This window comes from Dipodomys merriami, unplaced genomic scaffold, assembly GCF_024711535.1.
Source record: "Dipodomys merriami isolate MVZ:Mamm:240054 unplaced genomic scaffold, mDipMer1.0.p SCAF_5, whole genome shotgun sequence".
NCBI lineage: Eukaryota > Metazoa > Chordata > Mammalia > Rodentia > Heteromyidae > Dipodomys > Dipodomys merriami.
This window is the reverse complement of record NW_027206068.1, coordinates 28,705,488-28,733,181: the sequence shown is the minus strand read 5'-3', so window position 1 is coordinate 28,733,181 and position 27,694 is coordinate 28,705,488. Positions and strand designations below refer to the sequence as shown.

At 37.8% G+C, this 27,694-nt stretch overlaps 1 protein-coding gene across 1 annotated transcript in view; it reads right to left on the bottom strand.

Moving 5' to 3' along the window:
- Positions 1-27,694, bottom strand: part of Reln (reelin) — a 458,334-nt gene that overhangs the window by 113,103 nt on the left and 317,537 nt on the right. The window contains exons 21-23 of the mRNA XM_069996300.1: positions 9,946-10,138; positions 8,675-8,787; positions 175-312 (exon numbers count right to left, since the gene is read on the bottom strand). Of these exons, the coding sequence (XP_069852401.1) occupies positions 175-312; positions 8,675-8,787; positions 9,946-10,138 (444 nt within the window). The remainder of the gene's footprint in view (positions 1-174; positions 313-8,674; positions 8,788-9,945; positions 10,139-27,694) is intronic.

The following is a 27,694-nucleotide window of genomic DNA, read 5'->3' as shown; positions in this document are numbered from 1 at the left end:
GCATCTGCCTAACAAGCACAAGACTCTTATATTCTTAATGTAATAGTATTTGTTAACAACTAAAACAAGAAAAGTAGGAGATGCATTTTCTCTTGGCTACTTGATGATGTGTGGATGTACACATTGACTTAAGCTGAAAGGTTGGGAATGGATCACAGTCTCTGGACCACATACCTGCACATGCCATGGTCACATGACCCATGTCCACTGCACATGTTGGGGCACTGCTGCCCAATATAAATGCTGTCTAATGCCCACTCGTCCTGGGCTGTGTAATAGCTCTGACTCCAGCGGAAGCGGGTGGCACTTGACCTAGGAGCAAGAAGAGTAATAAAATCAACAAGTGATGCCACAGAGAGGTCAAAGGTCAGCAGCTGTCAGATAACTTTCTACTAACACCTACTGTTTCCCTTACCTTAGTTTCCTTTTAATCATGGTGCATTTCAACAATTCTCTCAAGACAGTTAAGAAGAGATATGCCTATACTGGATACACTTCAATCCTAATTCACTTGCAACACCATAAAATTTTTAGTGGTTGCTCAGATTTGATTAGAAAAAGAAAAGTGAAAAAGAGTATTAAAAAATAAAAGGTATGTATGAAGCTGAGCACATTTTCCACAGGTGAAAATGTCAAATGTTTAGCCTGAAGTAATACAACTTCTTAGAATGAACATATCAGTATTTATTGGAAGACTTTCAATTAATCTGGATTAAAAATCATAAATTTTGTTTGAGGATATTATATTGGCATTAAGGGCAGACTATTCTATAAGGAGTAAAAACATCTGAATGCCAAGTTCTGCTTATTTCTGAAACACTAACCTACTTGAGTTTCATGGATTTGGCTGGTCATTAAGTACAGATGAAAAGTTAATCAGTCCCTTACATATCAAAAAAGACTTCACTGAAACCATATATAAAAGTCTTATAGGGGAAGACTTTTTAGGGCAATGTCAAGAAGGTTTCTTGTTTCTGATGACTTTATAATAGTCTTCTAAATTATAGCACTGGCAAAACTAAACTAAACTAAAATTATAGCATATTTTCTTCTGTGAGAATTTTCAGGAAACTGTGATGAGTTGTTTTTGGTCAGTGTGCTAATTTAAAAGCTGTTTTTTTAAATTCACAGATTATCATGGGTGCCTTATTCCACTCATTAATCCATCCCTAAGCACACTAACTTCAGACACAGTTGGTTTTAATGACTGTGAATGATGCATTAAAGTCTTCATGTATCCATTTAATATATTAAGTACTCCCTAAGTACACAACAGGTAAAATACAGAATAAGCTTTTTTTTTTTTTTTTTTTTTTTTTTTTTTTTTTTTGCCAGGGCAGGGCTGGGGTAGGGGGAGGGGAGAGAAGATTGGTTTTGGGGCTTGAACTCTGGGCCTGGGCACTATCTCTCAGCTCTTCAGCTCAAGGCTAGTGCTCTGCTGCTTGAGCCACAGTGCCACTTCCGGTTTTCTAGTGTTGTTTTGGAGATAAGAGTCTCATGGACTTTCCTGTCTGGGCTGGCTTTGAACCGTGATCCTCAGATCTCAGCCTCCTGAGTAGCTAGGATTACAGGCATGAGCCATGGGTGCCTGGCACATTTTGATTCTTGATAGAATAATTGGAAGGCTCTTCAGGTAACCTTCAAGATACAAAGGTTTCCATGCCTATCACTATTTATCATGGGACATACACAATGGGACAGATGCATCTCTATGATAATAGGGGTATGTTTGTAATTAAACAGCATCACAATTTTCATAGCCCCATTAAGAATGATTTTTAGTAATGCCTACTGTAAGCTGGGCAGCTGTGGCTCATGCCCATAATCCTATCTACTCAGGAGGCAAAAAGAAAAGTTCACGAGGGTCTTATCTTAACCATCAGAAAACCAGACATTCATACACTGAGGCCAAAGGAGGATATACATAGGAGTGGTTGACAAAGGCTCAACAGCTATGTGCATATGATCATAAAATAATATTCTCTGAAATGAACTCCAAGAAACAGAAACAAGATACATTTTTTAGTTGCCACCGCTGTTTTTGTTTTCTTTTCTTTTGTGTTTGTTTGTTTGTATTTGGAAGGGTAAGGGAGAGCACAGTAAAAGTGAAACAAGAATGAACAAATATAACAGTGGTAGTCACTAGACACTATGAGGAAAAATGAACTGTATATCTTGTGGGTGGGGATGAGAGGAAAAAACCATGAGAAAGTGACAGAAGGAGAGACATGGTTCAAAAAGAACTGTACTCATCACTCATTACCTGTAATCCCTCTGTTATTAACTCTAAAATAACAACTTTTTCAAAAAGAAAGAAAGAAAACAAGAAGCAGTTCTGTGGTTCAAAGGAATGGACTGCTAGCCTTGAGTAAAAGAGCTCAGGGACTGCCCCACATGCCCTGAGTTCAAGCCCTATTACCAACTAAAACAAAGAAAAAAAAAGAAAAAGAAAAGCCTACTATGAAAGTAGATACATTATCTTAGCCTAGAACTCTGCAGAACTGAAGTAAATAAAACTGGACTTGAGTCATGGCCAAAGCCACAGGTTGACTGTCTCCTCTGGAGATAGTGATAACTTTTAAAAAATTTTTTATTTTATTGAAAAGATGCTGTACAGAGGAGTTACAGTTACATGAGTAAGGCAGTGAGTACATTACTTGTCGATCATTGTTACCCCTTCCCTTGTTGTTTGTTTTGATAGTTTGTTTATATTGGAACAACAGAAAATTATTTTTTAAAAAGAGTGTGTTTAAAAAAAAGAGTTTTTGAATGAGAAGTACAAGTTGTCATGTGGAAAACAAACTTTACAACTTTGGTGGTGGGGGGGAGAATGGGATGGGGGGGGCGGGGGAGGCTGGGAAGGGATGTGAAGGGTAAACAAAGGAGGAGGCTGCAATGCTTGATAAGAAATGTACCCATTATCTTGCCCATGTAATTGTAACCCCTCTGTACAGTATGTTCACAATAAAAAATAAAAATTAAAAAAAGAGTTTTTGAACCCCAAGATAAGGATTCAAGTGTTTTTTCTTTTTTGCGATTTTTTCTAACATTATAAGATGGTTTCTTTGTTGCTTTGTATGTCCCTCCCCCACGGTATAACCCCTGTTTTCACTGTATTTGATGTTGGTACAATTTGTGGAGGGGAAAGGAAAAAACAAATTGTTTAAATAGGGATACAGGTGGACCCATTGCAACAATGAGATGTACAAGACATTATGTCAAAACGAACTTTACAACTTTGGCGGGGGTGGGGGGGGTGAGGGTGGGGAAGTGGGGAGCAGGAGGGTGGGGTGGGGAGATGGGAAGGGATGGGAAGGGGAAACAAAGGAGGAGGCAACAATGCTTGATAAGAAATGTACTCATTACCTTGCCCATGTAATTGTAACCCCTCTGTACAGTATTTTCACAATAATAATAAAAAAAGAGTTTATGAGTGCTGAACAGGTCAGGAAATGTCAGATGGATTCTCACTTCCTTGGGTCATGGAGTGAGGAATGACTAGGAGTCAGGGGACAAGGCCTGCGTGAGCCTGGGTTTGCAAGTTACCATTTGTGTGACCCTTAGTGACTGATGAAAGCCTTCACATATTCTAGTTCCTTGCTTCTTAAACAAAGGATTTAGGCAAAATGAATTTCTCCAATTACCTCCAGCTCTTAAATATTCCTCCGGACTAAGGAGGTACTGTTTTCTTTACCATTCCAATACATGCCTTTGCAAAGCCTATCAGATACATTATTTTGAGGTTTTGTTACTTACTTGAAATATTAAATGGGTTGAGAGGATACAGAAATCTTAGAATTTCAGTTCACTAATGCTTTCAATAGTCACATGCAAACACATTCTAAATTAATTTTCTAGGTAAAAGAATCCTTAACCTACATCTTGTAAATTCAATTTAAAAAATCTCCTTAAGATAAAAAGCTTGAGTGGACTATGTCATTTTAAATGCAACCCGCAGTTTAATGTGCTGATGTTAATTAAGAGAAAAATAAAAGAGGGAAAAAGGTTGACTACTGGCTTCATTTTTTAGTAAGAAAAAAAAGTGTGAGCAATTCCCCAGCTGGGCACACACAGAAAGACAAGGTGTGATCTCACTGATTTATAACTGCATCATTGCTATATATCACCCTCAATACAAATAATTTGCCATTTCTCTCTTTTAACTAAGAAATCATAGAAAGATCTTGTACATTTTGGATTGAGTCTGAAAGTCGAACTACTGCTGTGTGGGTCATGAAAGAAAGTTGACTTGTATCTAAAATCTAAACTCTATGGCTTCCCCAAAGCAACAAAAGTTGAGTCTATTTGATTTTTCCCCCTATATAAACTCTAACACTGAAATAAAATGACATCAAGTCATCTCTTGATAGTTAGGTAACTTGAAGACTCAAAGTAAATGAAGGCTAACTAAATTCTATTTTCTACTTTTACAGTTCCCATAATTACATTTACCCAATTATTCTGAAACTTCAGTCATTAGGTGTTGATTTGTTTATGAAGTCAGGGACTGACAGCTGTTTCGGTCTCATTAGGCCCTGTTCTTATGTAAATGTCTTTCATAAGAACAAAATTAATTTTCATTGGGTAACAAATGTTCAGTTCATATATAATATAATTTCTTTGAGCAGGTGTATACATTAGATATTTCTACTCTAAAGTTATCTAGTTAACAGATCTTTGATAATGCAAGGCCCACATTTGCTTTTATGCATTTAATTTATATTTGAATACATTTGAATCAAAACAGTAAAACAAAGATTTGGCTAAAGAGGCACCATTTCTTCAAACTAAACCTCACTCTGATTCTTCAATGGAATGCTATTTGAGAAAGTTTGAACCAAACACAATAAACAAAGTTACCAAGAACGCTAAGCACAGTAGATGCATTTAGCAGAGCCTTTTCATATTACAGATGAAAAAACAATGACACTTGAAAAAAATGTAGCAACAATGTTTAGTTTAATGTTTCAGTGAGAGGAAATGCTAAAAAATAAGTGTCCTACTGTGTTGTTTGTTTCAAAAAATACTTTTCCTTTTTATCAGGGCTTTGAAGGAATTCTGGAAAAGAAGAACCAAATTATTTCATGTGCCATTAACCACATGTAAATATAGTAGTTTTTCCATTTACAAAATAAGGTATTCTATAATAAAACTTTAATTCATTGAGGTACTTTGAATTAAAATTCAAGTTAATTTCTAACATTCAATAAACATGCTTACTATATGAAATGCACTGTGTTGATCCTGCATTTTGAGGGTCAATGTATTTCCTTCATAAGAATTCATGAGAATTAACCTTTCCTGGCTATGTGAAAACCTGCAACTCAGTGATGCTATTCTTTTTAGATAAGAAATCACAGTGCAACATACAATCTGAATGTAGGATAACCTGCAAAGGTTTATTCAGGCAATACTTTTTCAATGCTCTAAACTACAATAAATAATAATGGTTCATAATGTTTCAGGGAAGGAAAAGCCATCCACAGAATACCCTATCACTAATCACTATTATCCTACTTCCCAGCAGTGAATGAAATCAACAATTTTTAAATGAGAGATGTACTTAATTGTGAAATAATGAAAAAAGAAAACTCTTAGTGGCTCTGTGCCTACAATGACCTGTAGCTCCCATGACCTACACTTCAGTAGTTTAATATATCATTTCAATTAAACTCTTACTAACATATTCTCTTGGAAATGTCACTGAAACAAAATAAAAGTATTGATTTTATTCCCAGCAGTAGACATAAAAAAGTAGACTGCAAGAGAGAAAAAGAACTTATTGTTTGGTGCATTAATACAGTATGTCAGAAATGGCTCACAGTTGGACATGAAAAGCTGCAGAAATTAAATTTCAAGTATTTTATTCCAACTGGTGTATAATGATGTATCCTTAAAAATAATCAAGGAGGTATTCTTATATAATGCAGTAATTCAATCTTCAACTAAAGGTATAAAGGTAACACTGATAGTTATCTACCCAACTGTTGTACAGAGCCCAACTTTTGTATAAAATGTTCTGAGATGGGTTTATTTGAGAATTCTCTACAGAAACAACACTGAATGACAGATATCACAGGAAAAAAACCATAATATTTGTTTCTTTCTATGCTTTTATTTCTGAATAAATCACAGAATCTTAGACTTCCAGAGTTGAGGAACCTTTAAGGTAACTAACTAAATTAAATTTCTTGCCATTGTGGTTAATACATATCTTCATATTCTAGTCATACTAGTTGAGATAGTAAAAATTAAAAGTGATAGTTGTATTCAAAATGTCATCTCTAGCCGGGCGCTGGTGGCTCACGCCTGTAGTCCTAGCTACTCAGGAGGCTGAGATCTGAGGATCACGGTTCAAAGCCAGCCCATGCAGGAAACTCTTATCTCCAAAAAACTACCAGAAAACCAGAAGTGGCACTGTAGCTCAAGTGGTAGAGCACTAGCCTTGAGGTGAAGAGCTGAGGGACAGCGCCCAGGCCGAGTTCTAGCCCCACGACCGCCAAAAAACAAACAAACAAACAAACAAAAAGAACAAAAATAACCCCCAAAACAAAAAACAAAAAAACCCAACAAAACTTCCCATGCTGCTGGATTGGAAGGATCAACATCATGAAAATGGCAATACTTCCAAAGTCTCTCTACAAATTCAATGGAATACCCATCAATATCATTCTTCAAGGAATAGAAAAGGCATACAAAAATTCATATGGAACAATAAAACACTCCGAATAGCAAAAATGATCCTTAACAGAAAGAACTGTGCTGGAGGAATATCAATACCAAATTTCAAACTCTACTATAAAGCCATAGTAATCAAAACAGCTTGGTACTGGCACAAGAACAGACCTCAGGACCAATGGAATAGAATTGAAAACCCAGAAATGAACCCACAGACCTATAGCCATCTAATCTTCGATAAGGGAGCTAAAAAAATAGAATGGAAGAAAGACAGCCCCTTCAGTAAATGGTGCTGGCAAAATTGGTTAATCACCTGTAGAAAACTAAAGCTAGATCCTTATATATCACCCTGCACCAGAATCAATTCCAAAGGGATCAAAGACCTCAGAGTCAAAGCAGAAGCCCTGAAAACATTACAGGACGGAATAGGAGAAACCCTAAGTCTCCTTGGCACAGGCTGAAATTTTCTTTTTTTTTACTTTTCTTTTTTTTGGGGGGGGGAGTGGTCCGGTTGTGGGGCCTGAACTCTGGGCCTGGGCACTGTCCCTCAGCTCTTCAGCTCAAGGCTAGCGCTCTACCACTTGAGCCACAGCGCCACTTCCGTCTTTTTCTTTTTGCTTATGTGGTGCTGAGGAATTGAACCCAGAGCCTTATGCATGAAAGGCAAGCGCTCTACCACAGAGCCACCTTCCCAGCCCATGAAATTTTCTTAATAGAGACCCAGAAACACAACAAATGAAAGAAAGGTTGGACAAATGGGATTTTATGAAGCTGCAGAGCTTCTGCATGGCAAAGGACATAGCTACCTAGCAAGATCAATAGAAAGCAGGTGGATTAGAAGATCTTCACTAGCCATACAATAGAAAAGGGTCTCATATCTAAAATATACCTGGAACTCAAAAAATTAAATCCCCCAACAACAAATCCTCAATGAAACAACTGCCCAATAAATAAGTGGGCTAAAGACTTACAGAGAAACTTCTCTGAAGAGGAAAGAAGGATAACTAATAGACACATGAAGAAATGCTCAACCTCTGTAGCCATAAAAGAAATGCAAATCAAGACAACATTGAGATACCACCTTACCCCAGTTAGAATGGCTATAATCAAGAACTCTAATAACAACAGATGCTGGAGAGGATGTGGACAGAAGGGAACCCTATCACTTTGGAAAGTATTATGTGGGTTCCTCAAAAGACTGCACATAGAGCTCCCCTATGACCCAGCAATCCCACTTTTGGGCATTTACCCTAATGATCACAAACAAGACCTTACTAAAGCTACTAGCACAACTATGTTTATTGCAGCATTATTTACCATAGCTAAGATATGGAACCAACCCAGATGCCCCTCAGTAGATGAATGGATCAAGAAAATGTGGTATATATACACAATGGAATTCTATGCCTCCATCAGAAAGAATGATATTGCCCAGACTTGGAAAAAAATATTTTAAGTGAAGTTAGCCAGGCCCAAAGAAACATAGGTCCTGTGGTTTCCCTTATTTGCAATAACTAATATGTATCTGAGACAACAGAAAAGATAAGATGATAAGATGATGTTAAGCGAAATGAACCCTCAAATAAAGGCTCAAATGGTTTTTCTTTCTTGCTATTGTTTCTAACATATTTATAAGATGATTTTTTTTGTTGTTTGTATGTCCCTCCCCAACAATATAACCCCTGTTTTCACTGTATTTGATGTTGGTATAATTTGGAGAGAGGAAGGGATAAAACAGATTGCTTAAATAGGGATACAGGTGGACTCATTGCAACAGTGAGATGTACAAGACTTTATGTCAAAAATCGAACTTTACAACTTTGGTGGGTGGGGAGGATGGGAGGGCATGGAGACAAAGGAGGAGGCAACAATGCTTGATAAGAAATGTACTCATTACCTTGCTCAGGTAATTGTAACCCCTCTGTACAGTATTTTCACATAAAAAATTAATTAAACAAAACCACCAACAACCCCCCCTCCAAATGTCATTTCTTACCAGGTTTTCTGGGGAAGAAGTACTATGACTCTCCTCCACTGTGTGAACTCACTTGCATGGTAAATACTTGCTGATGTAAATTCCTGACAACTCGGCATACTTGGAAGGCATTCCTGAAAGAGAGGCAGACAAAAAATCAAAGTTAACTTCTATTTTTTCCCCAAAATAAATACTTTTACTTACTTATCACAAGTGAAAAAGCTCTTAGGGAATCTAATGTCATGGTCCTAACTATTGGTAGCATAGGTGGAATCCATGTTTTTTTTTTCCTTTTGTGAAGTAAAATATTTTGGAAACAATTATAAATGTAATGACATAAGGGAATTAAATATTTCCCCATTCTTACATCTATAAACAGAAATAAATTAGAAATATTTTTGTGGAAATACAGGATTTGAATTCAAAGCTTTACCCATTCTAGGCAACCATACCTCTAGCCCTATTAGCTCTGACCATTTTTGAGATAGAATTTTGCTTTTTGCCTAGGTTGGTTTGGACAGCACTCTTCCCATTAATGTTCCCTACCACTGGTAGGATGATGGGCGTAGACAACTATGCCCAACCTTTTTGGGGGTGTTGGTGAACTTATTTGCCTGGGATGCTCTCAAACCATGGACTTTCCAGTCTCAGCATCCCATGTAGCTGGGGTTACAAGTATCCATGATACCATGCTTGGTTAGGATTCCTTTTTTTAATCCTATTTTGTTGTTCACATTTGGTATTTCCTTATGGTATTTATAAATTTATGATAATACCAGATTACATATATATACATATATATATATATATATATAAATTGTATTCTAAGAAATTGGATCTATCCATCATCTATCCATCTACCTATTTATCTCTCTCTCTACCAATGTATACATATAATATATGTATGTATATATTTGTTTCTAACGTTAAAAGCCTGTTGTTTATAGTCTATGTACTCCTAAGAAGAGTTAGAGAAGGGGCAAAAGAAGAAATAGTACAGGGTAAAAGAGACAGTTTATAGAGGAAGAAGACTAGAGGAAATCATATTCCAAAGATCATCTCCAGCCTTGTAGCTCTTTCCATTGCTTTTTATATTTCTCGTTACTCTTTAGTATCTTTTCTAGTGTGGCTTCCTTATCCACAGCTAACTTCATGTCAATTCTGTGTTAAATGACATGGTTCCTTTTCAACTAAATCTAAACTTTTAGAATTGTGATTCTTTTAGAATTTAAAATTCTTCTGTGTCAAAAGGAAGAAGTTACCAGTCATAGCTCTTGTGACAATATACTCACTTCTTGGACAAGATGCCAGGTTAGGCCATGATTGGTTGAGTACTCCAGCTTCACCTGGTTGTCCATGTGTGGAGTATATTTCTGGCCACACCCCATTACCAGGCTGAATTGAATCATATAGGATGCTCCAATTTGCATGGACTGTGTTTCCACATAGCGCATGCTAGAGGCAAGTTTAGAATCTCCTGTAAAACTGAAAGAGTCAAAGTGGAAATCAGAAAAGTACTACCATGCTTGAGTCTTAATTAAGTTTTTAAGCTAAGATTTTGCAGTTGAACAATTGACTACAGTAATAGAGGAATTCCAATTTCTGCTTTCTTAAAATGTTCAGTAAAAAGTAGGAAAATATATTCAATACTGCTGCTCATGCAAATTCAGCTAGGAAGCAGTAAATGTCCTAAATTTTTTCATCATAGATAATAATTGTGTCTGTCATTTGTTGAGTCTCTGCAAAGTCTGGTTTCTGTGCCTACTTTTCCTTTGCTCCATCTTGATGTAGTAGGAATAACTTTCTTTTACACAGATGAGGAAATAGAAGAAATGGTACTCAATAGAAATATACTTTGCCTTACTCCAAAGCCCTTATCCAATATAAAATCTCTTTGAATTTTTGTCACTCTAAGACTGAGAGAGGAAAATATTGAAGTTTGAAATAAACATTGATTATGGTTAATTTACAAATCACCATCACAATAATACTGTGTATGTTAAAGATATAAAACCATGATTGCTGTTATATTTGAGCACAGACCATGTGTTATAAAAATATCAAGCTCTAGAATGCAATTTTTAGCACCATTGGTAGAAAAAAAGAAATCAAACTGCAGTAGTAAGCCATACAGATGCAAACTTATCTATATAATTTCCATGATCTTTCAAGTAGACAAAAACAGCTTTTTTTCCCCCTGTTAGAACTAAGTGCTTCTTTTAACTTTGAGGATTAAATGCTCTTTCTACTACTTTTTAAAGAGAAAGCTAATTAGAGACAACCACCCAGTCTTCATTTGAGTTGTTTTTGCTTTAGAGATGAGCCAGGTATTCTGGGAATCTGGAGAGAATCTGGAGAAACCCCATAGGATGACACTGCATGGAAGCTGAAGGGTTCCAGGTGACACAGCCACTACAACTTTCTCACTTTGGGCCACATATGATATTTTCCATCTCAACATTTCAGATTTCAGATTATTTTCACCACCAGCTTCTTGTAAATTCCTCCCTCCTGAGATGGCTTAGTGTTCTCCTAATTCTTACAGAAACAAAAGTAAATGCTGTGTGTTACATCACCCGCACATAACCTTTGTGGAGAAGGTAAGCATGAAATTAGAGGAAAAGTAGAAGCGCACAGATTTGATAAAAGTGCATGCACTCTCTGAGATAGTTGGATGAAAGATTCTAAAGGAGCCAAGACTTCAAGAAAACAAAATAACAAGCATAGAAAATAACAAGATAAGTAAGCAAAATGAGGGTGTTAAACATTAACAAAATTGTTGTTTATTACCCATATCTATCTACTGGTAGAGTAAGAGCCCTGAGCTACTTGATATTTCCTATTATGGAAAGATCATTCTGGATATGATGATCTATCTGCCTACTATGGCCTCTTTCTCCCAAGTCACCTTTCCATGATTGGTCCAGTGATGGCCATGTGTCCACCAAGACGATATAAGTGAAAGATGTCAGGTAGACTTACTCATTTGGCTTTTACCATGATTTTTACTGTACAAGACACTATGTTGAAAATGAACTTTACAGCTTCATTGGGAGAAGTTGGGGAGGTGGGGAGGGAAGGGATGGTAGAGAAAAGACAAAGGAGCGGGTAACAATGCTCTATAGCAAATGTAGTCATTACTTAACTCATGTAACTATAACCCCTTTGTACAGTATCTTTACAATAAAATACATATTAAAATGATTACAAAAAAGAGAGACGGATGGAATTGGCTGCCACACCCTTTTTGCCTGTTGCTTCTGCTGCTGCCTGTCTTCCTTCCTCCCTAGCAGGGCAGCACTCATCTGGTGGCAAAAAAGGGATGAGCATGTGGATGATGACCTTTTTGTTGAGATGGTGGAGCAGAAAGCAAGAGCGAGCCAGGGTCTCTGATGGCTTCATTAAGGTGCTCATGAGTCCTGGGCTGTCTATTCTAGGACTGCTTGTTATAAATGACAAATACGCCTCTTCACTTTTGTTTATGCTATGGTTGGTCTTTTCTTGGTTTTGTTTGTAACTTAGAATTGAATGTATTTCTCACTGGAACACCTGTCATATTTCACAGTACCAAATGATATCCTGATGCCTTAAACGCAAACAAAATAACAGAAGAAAAGCACAGATGTCCATGCTTTTAACTCTAGCACTAGTCCACTTGCATTTTTTCTGATTTATTCAAAACCAGCTGAAAGCGAGTGATATTAGATTTGTTTCCCTCCCAAGGTGGGAGCTTGAGGCAGCTGGGGTTTGGAGGCAGAAGATTTCATGGGTTACAACCATTTAATTCACTTTTCTTTGCATGTGTCAAGAGTTGCTTTCTAAAGGCAGAAATGAATCTGTATTTCCTCTGTTACAACCATAGAACTGGAAAAGAAGAGCCCTCGTCAGCACTTTGGTGAGAAATTGTAGACACAGAATTCATAGACAGCTAAAAAGCTTAATTTTATTATTCATGTTGACTTCCAAGAGTGCCTCAAAGAATAAGAAACAATTAAAAAAATCTTGCTGCATCTAATTGCAAGATTTAGTGAGCAAATGGGGGTTGTCTCTTTCTCCACTAGGACATGATTACTTCTCATGTCACTTTTGCTCCTAAGAAGGCTGGTAGGCTCGCTATAGTAACACTTGTCAAAAAGAAAACACTATAATGTAACTTGAATCTCCATAGTTCAATAGTCATTTCATATAATCTCTCCTTTATCTTCCAGCCCCCTTGCTTTATCTCAGGTGTCCCAGAGGATCTTTTTTCCAGACCAGATTGGAAGTCTTTTCACAGAGACTCCTTATATTTATTCACCTCAGCATACTCTAAAGATGCAGAACGATGACTGCATCTCTCAGAGGCACACTGTGCCGGACACTGTGATTTTCCAATAGCTGGATTCTCTCAGCTGACCTCTGATTCAAGGGTGGTTGGAACACCATCAGGAATCCTTAACACTGTTACAGAGAAGAAAACTGAGTGGCAGAGTTTTTGGCCCCAGGTTCACACAGTTGCTGAAAAGCTAGCAGAAGTAGAATGGCTTCTGTGTCCTACTTTGAAGTCTTTCTACTATGTCATGCCTGTGGAGGACTCTTCAAGAACATGTGTTAAACAAAATGAGCATGTGTGTGAGGTCTCTCCACGGGGTAGCTGGAAGGTTCAATGTAACTAAAGGTACTTAAATGCCATAATGAATGTACACCAAGTTTGGAAAGATAATAAGAAACAAAACAAAAAATTGCTGAAAAAATAAAAAAGAAAACCAGAGATCAGTCTGTGGGTCAATAGGGGAGAATTATGAAAGGAGTGACACTGATCAAGATGCATTCTATTCATAAATGGCTTTGTTTAATGGCAACTTCTTTGTACATTTACTTAACGATAATAACACATAATTAAAATTTAAAAATAATAAAAATCCTTTAGTACTTATAACAATTATTCAAAGCAATCAGTTTCTGCTTACTCTACATGCTCCTTTTCATCTTCAGGAGAAATGGCTTTTTGAATATAAAAAACTAACAAAGTCAGAGAACAGTTGGATCACAAAATTCTTCAAAAGAAGATTCATAACTAGTTATTGGTGGCTTAAACCTATAACCCTAGATACTCAGGAGGCTGAGATCTGAGGATTGTGGCTTAAAGCTAGCCTTGGCAGGAAAGTTCTTGAGACTCATCTCCAATTAGCCACTAAAAAAGCCAGAAGTGGAGCTGTGGCTTTAGTGGTAGAGTGCTAGACTTGAGCACAAAAGCTCAGAGAGAGCCCAGGCTCTGAGTTCAAGTCCCAGAACTGGAACACACAAAGAAGGGTTCATGCAAAGAAGCTACATACCTAAGGATTGAGCTTCTTCTTCTTCTTTTTTTGTGACAAATTACCTCCTTTCTTTGGGGATATGTTTTAGAAAATCCATATGACTGAAATCTCCTAAAAGTAAACATCTGTAATTTCACTATCTAGATCACCATTGTCAATATTTTTTGTGTTTTTAAAAAATAAAGTGGGGTTTTATTAAGGATATTTGATATAAATGTTTCCATACTTTTTCTCATACATGCAATCACACACATTCACTTTTCTCTTTAAAAATGACTATGGAATTTTAGTAAAATCTGCATCTTCCTTTTACAACAATTTCATTGACATCTTTCTATTTTTAATGAATAAAGCCAATCTATAAGTATGAAAAATATGGGAAGCTGTTTCTATTTTTCTTTGTTGTAAATGATGCATCTATAATTCACATCCATGTATATCTCTGTGTACTTGTCCAATTATTTTCTTAGGATAAATTCCTAGAACCAGCATTGCTTAGTCAAAGGAAATGTATATTGTAGAAGTTGATCCTTAGTGTCATGCTGCCCTCTAAGAACATTGAACCAGGTTATAGTTACCAATAACATTAATGATTCAAGTGCTAATTGTTACCTCTTGTCAATATTAAAAATCCTTAACAACATTTTTCACTTTACCTATTTTATGCCTAGTCTCTTAATCTGATTTTGATAACTAGAGAAGCAAAAAAAGCTATTTGTGCTGTATGTGTGTATGTGTGCCTGTGTGAGAGAGAAATGTTTCCTAAAACTTTTCATTTTTAAAAAGATTAATCTTTCCTTTCCTGATTTGTAATAGTTCTTCATACATTGAGGATATATAATGTGTCCTACATATTAAAGAATATGGTTCTAGTTGGGCGCTGGTGGCTCACACCTGTAATCCTAGTTACTCAGGAGGCTGAGATCTCAGAATCATGGTTCAAAGCCAGCTCGGGCAGGAAAGTCCATAAGACTTATCTCCAAAAAACCACCATAAAATTGGAAGTGGCACTGTGGCTCAAGTGATAGAACACTTGCCTTAAGCTGAAGAACTGAGGGACAGTGCCCAGGCCCAGAGTTCAAGCCCCACAATTGACCCCCTCCCCCCAAATCTGGAAGACTCCAGAGGGGAGAGGTCACTAAGCTTCTGCTCACTCTGCTCTCACTGACATATTGTCTGCCAACACCACTTCCTCCTGATGCTCATTCATGTTTCAGGTTCCAAAACAGTTCAGTGTTTTCTCTATTACCTTGCTTGGGCCATTTCAACCTTATAGACAGAGGAAAACTCACTGACTTCATAGTTCATACTCACATAAAAACTATTTCCTCTTGGATTCTCAACCAGTTTCTCAATCAGACTAATTAAAATATGAAATTTTCAGATACCAAATTTATTTTATATCATGCTTTTAAAACTCATTCCATTCAATCTATACCTTCAAACAAATTTAGAATGCCTCTAACTGACACATTTTGTCATGTACTTATCCAATACTTCATTTTAAATAATTTTTGGAATAGATTTCTAGATGGTAGATAACTGTCTGGCTGAGATTTTGAGGTTGTATTGTCAATCAAAGGTATTTTGGAATCCATGTATTTTTCAGCATCTGTTTCAGGTTCTTTTTGTATGTTTTGTTTCTAGCACCTGTTTTGCTTATGTTTACCATTCCTATATAAAGTAAATTCATAGTCTTCAGCTATTTTCATTTGCATCTTCATTCTCTCAGTTTGGAAATTTAAACATAGTTTTTAAAGTCAGCAGTGCAATCATAGTTTTAAGCTAGATGAACCCTTAGTCCAATAAAAAGCTTAAGTCAAGCTGCTTGCCTTTTTATTCAGTTTTTATAGAAAGTAACCTCTTTTCAAACAAAACTCAGCATAAATGGGGCACTTTGTAGTACTTTTAAGGATGACAAAACTTCATCTGTGGGAGACAGAAATGGGGGAATGGAATCCCAGAGATGCAGGCAAATGAACAGTTTTCTTTCTAGCAAGGTTGGGTGCATCTGCAGAGACCTACTACAGGACAGGTGGGTAAGTGGAAGCTTGTCAGAAGCCACAGAGAGTCTCCCCTCCCCCCATCCCTTCTTTAGGAGTCCAGAGTTCCATTTACAGCCAGTCCCCCGCTGTGTCTTCTGTGGACCTAAGTAAATTCACTTAACCTCTAGACACTGGCAGGGAATCCCAGTAACTTAAAAAAAATTAGTTGTAAAGGTTATAGAAATTTGTGGCTAGATAATGGTTTTCAAGATTTCAGTCAAGTTCCCAGTTGATGAGTCTTCATTTTGCCCATCTAATAGCATTTTTTGAAGGAATGTTCAGCAGCTGTTGTAAATTGTGGCTGTAAAAGGCAATCCACTGCTGAGAAATAGGGGGGCAGATGGCACAAAGTAGCTTGGGCTACATTCCCAGAAAGAGGAGGAGACTGAGGGTCAGAGAGCAGCAGGCTGTGGGGTAGAAAGCAGAAAAGACTAAGAACTCACCAGAAAATAGCTTCTCATAAGGCTCCTGTGGTACCTCCTGTGGTGTTTGAAAGGTGTGTGAGCATGTGTATGTGTGTGTATGAGAGACAGCATGTGCATGTGTGTGGGGGGGGATGCGCACGTGTGTGTGTGTGTGTGTGTGTGTGTGAGAGGAGAGAGAGAGAGAGAGAGAGAGAGAGAGAGAGGGGAGAGAGAGGGAGGAAGGGGGGAAGGGAGGGAGGAGGGAGGGAGGGAGGGAGGGAGGGAGGGAAGGTAGATAGGTGTCAGAGGCCCTTTTCAGTTGTAACACTTCCCTTCCTTGTATGAGATGAGGATAATTAAAGAGTTTGGGTTAGCTTTACCCATTTGACTTCCACGACTTCTGCCTTCTAAAATTCAACTTATCTCTGGTCTTTGGCTATCCAGAACTTTCTGGTTCCTGTTTTTCTTATGTTACATCCATTATATCCAGAGTAAATGTGTGTAGCAGTCAACTTGCTTGGTCCACATTTAATCTTTCAGCATTAGGATGAGTTCTCTTAACATACTGTTTGGTTCCTTTCTATTTCCTTGTACCTTGTACCTTGTACCTTGTCTCCTTCAGAAAGGAACACATTGGTCCATGTAATCAGGCCTGATACTTCTGGTTGGAAGCATTTACCATGGAAGGGAGGCTCAAGAGGAGAGAGAAAAATGCATGAGCATCACTGAAATTATCTTTTTTCTTGTAATAACATATATCCATAGACACTACTAAGAGGATATTGAAGCCAGGACATTTTGGATTTTCATAAGTCTTTGATACTTTTAGTTTTGGAAACTAACCCACATGAGTTGCAGTAACTATAGCAAAATGTACGATGTCTCACATTAGATGCAAATATTTTCAGTTGCCAAAACCCCCACTTTAAATGAAATATATAACATTGCCTTGAAATTTGATTTGGCTATTGATAATGCATTCAATGTATATTTTGTTACATTGTCTCAGCATACTTAGGAACCTGACCAAAAAATTATTTCTAGTATCAGGACATTTTATGAATATTAAATTTAACAATTAATGAAGCTGGCATAAGTTCATATTTTGTAGACATTTAATTAAAATTGTTGATTTCTCTTTGTCAATTTCCTTACCCTTTTTGTGAGATAATATACATGTTCCCAGTTCTTGGAACTTCTGCAGAGCTGTGTAAAAGCTGAAGGCCCCAGCACTGTGCCTTAAATGAGCAATGAATGATAAAGAGGTTGCATATGCAGAGGCAAAGCAGGAGGGAGGAAAAGGTATGGCTTGCTGGAGGAGCAGTGCACTGAGTGAGAGCAGCAAGGCTGATCTAGCCAGATGAGACAGAACTTACCAAGATTATGTCCATAGAACAAGTTTGTCTCAAATCTACACATTTGAATTTCAACAAGCCAGACCTAGCCTCTGAACTAATCTATCATATACAAATTTTTGTTTCCCCTTGGCAGCTTGTTTTCTTATTTCTTAAGCTTTACTTAGTCACTTAGTCCAATAGAAGATTTTTAGGGAAGTTTAATGTTCGAGAAATGAATGGTTTAAAAACCAATCCCTTTGACATCATTGGAATATGAGTCATGGAGCACAGCCCTCCAAAATAGACGTAGGTTCCATTTATCCACTGCCCTCACCCCATCTCAAGTACCAATGTAACATATATAGATGATGTCCTTGCCATCCCTACCATCTATCTTCTACCTAGCACCCATCATTTAAAAGAAAAACATTATGTTATGCTATTTCTCTGATCCAAATTATTTCTGGGTTTATGTAATAGAATTATGTTCAAGATTTTTATTTTGTCCTACCAATCCATAGCATGACAAAACTCTTTGCCTGCTTCAGGGCCTTTGCTGTACAGTTCTATGTTCCTGCTCTCCTTTCACACCTTCCCATCATTGTCCCTCCCATCATTCTGGATTGTAATGTCTCCCAAGAGGGATTCTCTAGTTCTCAAATCCAAAACAGCCCCATTCTCCATTTCTTCTGCCCAAAGCTCCATTCCTTTATACTATAAGCATTACCACTACCTAGAATATTATTATGAACATTTATTATGAACATTGCTACTCTAGAACAGAAACTCAACAAGCAAAGGGCTTTTCTAGCTTTATTTTCAATGCTGACTGTGGCACTCTCAGTACAAACAATGCCTGTCATGATGTCAATAAACAGTTGGGAGTGTATAAATTAGTCTTAACAATAAAGACTTTATTACATCAAGTCTTTTATTACTAAAATCCTTATGGTGATTTTAGAAAGTCACTTAGAAACCAAATTAGGGTTATACTCAATTACACTGCTGTTTTTATTGAGGCACTGAAAGCCCTAGATACTGGGGATGTTTTTCACTGGTGTTGAAAACAATAGAAAGTGACTTTTCAGTTTGTGATTCATTTTATTTGCCTTATCTTTCCGGTAAGTGTCCTCGGCCAATCAACCTCCAGGAAGCAGGGGTTGCAGGAGCTGCCCAGTCCAAACTGACTTCCTCCAGCAGCCTAACTGTAGACAATTGGATGCTCCTTTTCATAGTCTTTGTAGAAATGATATAAACTTACTAAACAACGACATCAACCTTTTAAACTGACAGAATTTCTATATAATTTATAAGTTTATGTTTAATGAAAGAAAAATTGTAAGGAAAATTTGCTTTGTCTCTGTCAGTTGACTGATTTTACAAAAGACTTTCAGTAATATTTTTTCTTATAACCTAAGGAATCAGCTAGGCACAAATGTGGCTGCTCCTTTGTTCAACAACACAATTCTTACATTAGTATAAGAAACCTCTTTGACAAGTTTTAATAAGACCACAAAAGGGGATAAATATAGGCATGTGGTAGACACTCTCTGACTAGTTAAAATCTGATTAAGTATATGCTCTTAAATTAAAAAGTATATTATATACATCTTTGAAAATATGATAATAAAGCCTGTTCTCAGTGCTGGAGGAATGTCAATACCAAATTTTAAGCTCTACTACAAAGCCATAGTAATCAAAAACAGCTTGGTACTGGCACAAGAACAGACCTCGGGACCAATGGAATAGAATTGAAAACCCAGAAAACCCACAGACCTATAGCCACCTATAGGGAGCTAAAAAAATAGAATGGAAGAAAGACAGCCTCTTCAGTAAATGGTGCTGGCAAAATTGGTTAAATACTTGTAGAAAACTAAAGCTAGATTCTTATATATCACTCTGCACCAGAACCAACTCCAAAGGGATCAAATACCTCAGAGTCAAAGCAGAAATCCTGAGAACATTACAGGATGGCATAGAAGAAACCCTAGATCTCCTTAGCACAGGCCACAATTTTATTTTATTTTTTTAATATTATTTTATTTTATTTGAGAACATACTGTACAGAGGGGCTACAATTACATGGGCAGGATAATGCATACATTTCTTACCAAGCATTGCAGCCTCCTCCTTTGTTTACCCTTCACCTCCCTTCCCAGCCTCCCCCCTCCCCCCACCCAATTATACCCCCCTCCCCCCCCACCGACATTGTAAAGCTGGTTTTGACATGACATTTTGTACTTCTCATTGTTGCAACAGGTCCACCTGAATCCTTAAACGACTTGTTTGCCCCCATCTCCTCCACATGTTATACTGACATCAAATATAGTGAAAGCGGGGGTTACACTGTGGGGGAGGGACATACCAAGCAACAAAGAAATAATCTTATAAATGCGTTAGAAACATATGCATGAAAGAAACGAAAACATTAAAATACATATTTAAGGGTTCATTTTCCTAACATCACATTATCTGACCTTTTCTGCTTGACTCATACCTATACTAGATATTACAAATAAGGGAAACCATGGGACCTATGCTTCTTTGGGCCTGGCTTACTTCACTTAATATAATTTTTTCCAAGCCTTTCCATTTCCTAACAAATGGGGAAATGTCATTCTTTCTGATGGAGGCATAGAATTCCATTGTGTATATATACCACATTTTCTTGATCCATTCATCTACTGAGGGGCATCTGGGTTGGTTCGATATCTTAGCTATGGTAAATAATGCTGCAATAAACATTGTTGTGCTGGTAGCTTTAGTGTGGTCTTGTTTGTAAACATTTGGGTAAATGCCCAAAAGTGGGATTGCTGGATCATAGGGGAGATCTATGTGAAGTCTTTTGAGGAACCTCCATACTGCTTTCCAAAGTGGTTGAACAAGTTTACATTCCCACCAACAATGAAGTAAGGTTCCTTTCTGTCCACATCCCCTCCAGCATCTGTTGTTGTTAGAGTTCTTGATTTTTGCTGTTCTAACTGGAGTGAGGTGATATCTCAATGTTGTTTTGATTTGCATTTCTTTTATGGCTAGGGATGTTGAACATTTCTTCATGTGTCTATTGGCCATCCTTCTTTCTTCTTCAGTGAAGCTTCTCTTTAAGTCTTTCGCCCACTTATTTATTGGGCAGTTGTTTATTTGAGGATTTGTTGTTGGGTGGTTTAATTTTTTTGAGTTCCAAGTATATTTTAGATATGAGACCCTTGTCCGTTGTATGGCTAGTAAAGATCTTCTCCCAATCGGTGGGCTTTCTATTGATCTTGCTAGCTATGTCATTCACAATTTTCTTTATAGAGATCCAGAAACACAACAAATGAAAGAAAGGTTGGACAAATGAGACATAGCTAGCAAGATCAATAGAAAGCCCCCGACCTGGAGAAGATCTTCACTAGTCATACAACGGACAAGGGTCTCATATCTAAAATATACCTGGAACTCAAAAACTTAAATCCCCCAACAACAAATCCTCAAAGAAACAACTGCCCAATAAATAAGTGGGCTAAAGACTTACAGAGAAACTTCTCTGAAGAGGAAATAAGAATGGCCAATAGACACATGAAGAAATGCTCAACCTCTCTAGCCATAAAAGAAATGCAAATCAAACCAACAACATTGAGATACCACCTCACTCCAGTTAGAATGGATATAATCAAGAACTCTAATACCAACAGATGCTGGAGGGGATGTAAACAGAAGGGAATCCTACTGCATTGTTGGTGGGAGTGTAAACTTGTTCAACCACTTTGGAAAGCAGTATGGAGGTTCCTCAAAAGACTCCACATAGAACTCCCCTATGACCCAGCAATCTCACTTTTGGGCATTTACCCAAATGATCACAAACAAGACCACACTAAAGCTACCAGCACAACTATGTTTATTGCAGCGTTATTTACCATAGCTAAGATATGCAACTGACCCAGATGCCCCTCAGTAGATGAATGGATTAAGAAAATGTGGTATATATACACAATGGAATTCTATGCCTCCATCAGAAAGAATGACATTGCCCCATTTGTTAGGAAATGTTAAGACTTGGAAAAATTATATTAAGTGAAGTAAGCCAGGCCCCATGGTTTCCTTTATTTGCAATAACTAGTGTATGTCTGAGACAAGCAGAAAAGGTCAGATAAGATGATGTTAAGTGAAATGAACCCCAAGATAAGAACACAAGTGGGTTTTTTTCTTGTTATTGTTTCTAACGTATTTATAAGGTACCACACGATTTTTTTGTTGCTTTGTATGTCCCCCCTCCCCCCCCCCCCCCCGGTATAACCCCTGTTTTCATTGTATTTGATGCTGGTATAATTTGAGGAGCAGGAGGGAAAATACAAATTGTTTAAAAAGGATACAGGTTGACCCATTGCAACAATGAGATGTACAAGACACTATGCTGAAAAACAAACTACAATTTAGGCAGGGGCAGCGGTGGGGAGGGGGGGGGATGTAATTGTGGAGATGGGAGGGAAGGGATGGTAGGGGAAAAACAAAGGAATTGACAACAATGCTTGATAAGAAATGTACTCAGTACCTTGCTCATGTGATTGTAACCCCTCTGTACAATATTTTCACAAAAAACTTATTTAAAAAATAAATCCTGTTCTTTTGTACAATTAATAAACATTAATAAAATATGAATATGTTGTAAATGAGAGGTAAATCTCACTTAAAAACATGCAATCAAAGGCTTACTAAATGTGTGCCATACTCTCATGTCAGCTGTGTCCCTATAGATCCAAGTGATGTCAGAGCAAATATGATTTGTGACAGCAGCTCTCCATGTCAGTCTGGAAATCTTGGACTATTATAGCACATCATTCTTGATCCTTTGTGGTTTTTTTTTTTTTTCTTTTTGGATCCGGTCATGGGGCCTGAACTCTGGGTCTGGGCGCTGTCTCTCAGCTCTTCAGCTCAAGGCTAACACTCTACCACTTGAGCCACAGCGCCACTTCCGGCTTTTTTCTTTTTGTTTATATGATGCTGAAGAATCGAACCCAGGGCCTCACACATGCAAGGCAAGCGCTCTACCACTGAGCCATCTTCCCAGCCCCTCCCTTGTGGTTTTTTTTATAACCTATAAATATCTTACAACAACAGTCTCTCTGTATATATTAAAATTTCACTCATCATTCAGTTCTTTTAGTTCATAAGCATTACATAACACTAAATTACAGTTTTACTTTTGTTAATAGAAACATATAATAGAGCTTATGGAAAATGAACTGTTTGTCTATCTGTTTGTCTGTCTGAGTTTTACTATGCTGCACAGGGCTCAGTCTCTGAAGAATCATCAGAATGCCTATCTAAGTGAACTATTTAATTTATATTGTTAGATAGACATTTCATTTTAGTGTGTGTGTGTGTGTGTGTGTGTGTGAGAGAGAGAGAGAGAGAGAGAGAGAGAGAGAGAGAGAGAGAGAGGAGAGAGAGAGAGAGAGAGAGAGAGAGAGAGAGAGAGAGAGAGAGAGAGAGAGGGAGAGAGAGAGAGAGAGAGAGAGAGAAAGAATGAGAAGTAAGGCTTAAACCCAGGGTGTGGGCATTACCTCTGAGCATTTTTGCTCAAGGCTGTGTTCTACCACTTGAACAACACCTTTATTTCCAGCTTTTTATTAGGAATTGGAGATAAAAGCTGATTTTTCTGCTTGAGCTAGCTCTCAACTGTGATCCTCAACCTATTGAGTAGCCAGACTTCTAGATATGAAGCCCCAGCCTGATGTATATATGATATAAATTATAATATATAATACATATTACATAATATGTATTATGTATAATACATAATATAACGTAATATATATTATATATAATATATTATATATATGTTTATATTAGTTGAGGATTTTTACTTGGGCCACTCTTGTTTCTCATAAAACATACAAGCAAATTCTTGTTTCTGGCTCCTAATCATAGATTGCCCAGGAGATATGAATACATACCTTCTGAGTGTCCTAAAGACGTACCACTTGTCTTGTTTCTTTTGTCCTGGGATACTCACACTGCAGCTGTTCTTTGTCTCTCTCACTCTCTCTCTCTCTCTTTTTTTTTTTTGGTCCGTCCTGGGGCTTGAACTCTGGGCTTAGATGCTGTCCCTGTACTCTTCAGCTCAAGGCGAGCGCTCTACTGCTTGAGTCACAGCACCACTTCCAGTTTTCTAGTGGTTTACTGGAGATAATTCTCACGGACTTTCCTGTCCGGGCTGCCTTTGAACCATGATCCTCAGATCTCAGCCTCGGGTGTAGCTAGGATTATGGGCGTGAGCCACCAGCGCCCAGCTGTTCTCAGTCTCTAATATGTCTAGTTTCTTGAATTTTCAGGATGGACCATGTCAACTAGGGCTTGGTGAAAATCTAGGACTCAAAGAGTATCCCTTCCCATCCCATCCCCACATGCCGTTGAATTTGACCCTTTCCTCCTTTACCTCTCCCATCATTCACAGCTAACCTGTTCTTACAGAGTGTTCTTTTACTTTCTTTATTTTCATTACTTAGTTTAGGAAATTTCTCTCTACAGAGTGAACCTAACGTGAGTAGTGCTAATGATTTACTTGTAAATAACACTAGACATAACAAGGAATGAGTACCTTCTGTCTTCAATGTCTATGAAATACCCGAGTCACTTCTTACTATTTCTACTAGTTTCATCTATTGTTAAGTCTCCTTTTAATTAAATCTGCTTTTCCTCAAGCACTATTAATGATAAGCTAAAACTAGAGCTTTTCTTACCCCATCTCAATTTTACCTTAATTATTAATAGTCACATGCTTCCCTCTACTACATTTGTTATTTAAAGGAACTGCATTTATATTACTATTAGATAAACAGGCATTTAGGATATTTTATATTTGGTATTTCCTGACAACCTCACCACCTACCTATCTGGCCCCAAATCTTGTTTATAATAACATATTTGTTGTTGTTGGAATGTAATCCACCTGAATATAGATGCTTAACAGTACTTAGATTAAATGTATATCAACACAAATATGTATACCATTATGATCTTTTCTTTGTATAGCCCTCCAATACTTTCTTCATCAGAATCTAGTTGTTATGGCTTGAATATGGAGTGTTTCCCATAGATTAATGTGTTGAACACTTGGTGGTCCTATTTTAAGAGATTCTAGAAGATTTAGGCCAAAAAGTTTAATTAGAAGGTGGGTTTCCACTGAGGGTACGTTGGGGCATCTTTTTCTGAGCCCTTCTTGTTGCCCTCTCTCTGATTCCTGTGTACAATGAGGTGAAGAACTCCTCTACTATATACACTCACATTTCTATGGTGTTCTGTCTAAGTTCACATGGCCAAGCAATCATGAATGAATCCTTTGAAACCATGAGCCAAAAAATTCTTTCCTTCTTTAGGTGGTTTCTGTCAAGTATTTTGTAATGAAAAGAGTAACTAATATAGAAAATGGGTACCAGGGAAGTATGCTTGCTATTAAAAACCAACCTCATGTCTTTGGAACTGATTTGTTAGAAGAATCTGGACATGTTTGTAGAAGTAGGCTAGAAAATTTCTAGAATGCTATAATCAGAGTTCAGAAGGCCAAAATGCTGATGGAAATGTAGACAGCAAAAAAATGGATTCAAAAGATTTCAGATGGAACTTTTCTAGGAATTGAGCTAGAGTCCATCCATGTTATCTTCTGGAAAATAATTTGTCTGCATTTTGTATCCTGGGACTGAACGTTACTAATTAAAAAGTAATGGACTAATTAAGTTGACTAAGGAGATTCCAAGGCAGTACATCATTTAGGCTGGGTATAGTAATTGCTATTTTTAGTAAGATTTACAGCCTGAATTGAGAGCAAATACCTGAGCAGAAAGGCTTGAAAAACATTTAGTTGGCCCAGAAAAAGAACTTTAAGAGTTTTAAAAGGCTTCATTAAGCCACTAGAAAAAAGCCCAATACTTTACACAGGGACAATACAAGGATGCACTGAAGGCATCTCAGGAACTGGCCAGCTCCCACTGATGGTAGGCTACAGGGTGCAAAAGGGTAGATTCATCTTATAGACTTTCTCTTATGAAGAAAGAACCCTTAGGATACGCTGCTTGATCAAGACCGTTTAGGAAGTTGTTTCTCCAGGACTTGTTTCACTGTGTGTAGTTGCCCAGGCTGCTGCAGCCATAGTCCAAGGGGCCTAGCTACAGGCTTGCAACATCCCTGAACATAATCCACATGACACTGGTTTTACAGGCACAGAGAATGTATGATCAGGAGGCTTCTATTCAGATTTCACGGGAAGGTCTGGGAGGGCAGATAATGTGTAGCGTTCCCCAAGGGGGCAATGTGTGAAACTTTGAGATTGAAGCCTATGCTCCAGTACAGACTCCATGAGGTTGGAGATGGCAGGAATGTAGACTATCTGTGAGGAAAAGCCACAGGCAATGAGTACAGCCAGATCAAGAGAGAAGCCCACAAACAGTAAGACCATCAAGTGGGACTGCCTAAGGCCAGTGGAGCTCACATTATGCCACCACTGTGTACTCCATACCAAATAGGGAATTAGTGTTTTCCCTGGGTCTCAGAAGAGACTTTGGACCTTGTCCTTCGAACAATGTTGGAGCCATTCTTTTTTTTAATTAATAAGTTTTTTTATTGTGAAAATGCCATACAGAAGGGTTACAATTACATGAGCAAGATGATGAGTATATTTCTTATCAAGCATTGTTGCCTCCTCCTTGGAGCCATTTTTAAAATGGATTAAATACATTCTGTATTACACGATGGCCACGCAACTTTGGTGACCCAGGGTAGAATGTAATGGTTTGAATATGTTTCCTTATAGGTTCATGTATTGAACACCTTATGGTGGTTCTATTTTGAGAAGCTCTGGAAACTTTAGGAGATGAGGATTAATTAGAGGAAGTGGGTTGTGGAGCACTGGGGATTTAGAGGTATCTTTTCCATGGCCTTCTTTCTAGCTCCCTCTCTCTGCTTTCTGCCCACTATGGGGTAAAGAATTTCCTCTGATCCATGTTCCCACTTCATAGGGTTCTGCCAAAGTGCCTGGAACCAAGCAATCACGATGGAACCTTCTGAAACTATGAACCAATATAAATTCTTCCTCCTCTATGCTCTTTCTGTCACAATGAGAAAGGTAATCACTGCCCTAAAGGTAATAAGCTTCAGAAGCATGCTCACATTACTCAACCAAAAATGCTACTTGTCTTTAGAATTCAAGAAAGCCTCTCAAGATGTGGACCTAAATACAACACCTCAAATGCCAGTTTTCTTCCTTTTCAACAGACCTGGGAAGAGAATGGACATTGGCAAGCACATAACAGGTACTTTCCATCGGTGAGCAATGATAACCTTCACAGTGATTGGAAGTAGGTATTCCCATTCCCATTTTATAGATAAGAAGCTCCAGTACAGAGAAGATTAAAATATTCTCCTGAACTTTTGATGTGGGGACATGTGATTGAAAAATGAAACCATTGCCGGGCGCTGGTGGCTCACGCCTGTAATCCTAGCTACTCAGGAGGCTGAGATCTGAGGATCATGGTTCAAAGCCAGCCCGGGCAGGAGAGACTGTGAGACTCCTATCTCCAATAAACCACCAGAAAACCGGAAGTGGCGCTGTAGCTCAAGTGGTAGAGCGCTTGCCTTGAGCTGAAGAGCTGAGGGACAGCGCCCAGGCCCAGAGTTCAAGTCCCACAACCGACAAAAAAAAAAAAAAATGAAACCATTAAAATATCACCCAAAATTACAAAAGACTGTGCAAGACTAGTATTCTCCACTGCACTTGACACTGTTACCACAAGCTGATAAAGGAGTGAGGGTCAGCAACTAGGGTGGGAGGAGGGTTAGAGGTGGTGTTAAGTCATGATGGGCTGAAATACTGAGATGGACTGAGCCTGGTAATTAGAAGTTAGGGATGCTTATTGTATAAAACTTTGTATTAAGATATTCTTACCTTTCCTCTTTTGATAGAGCTGTTTAAATGCAACCTTAT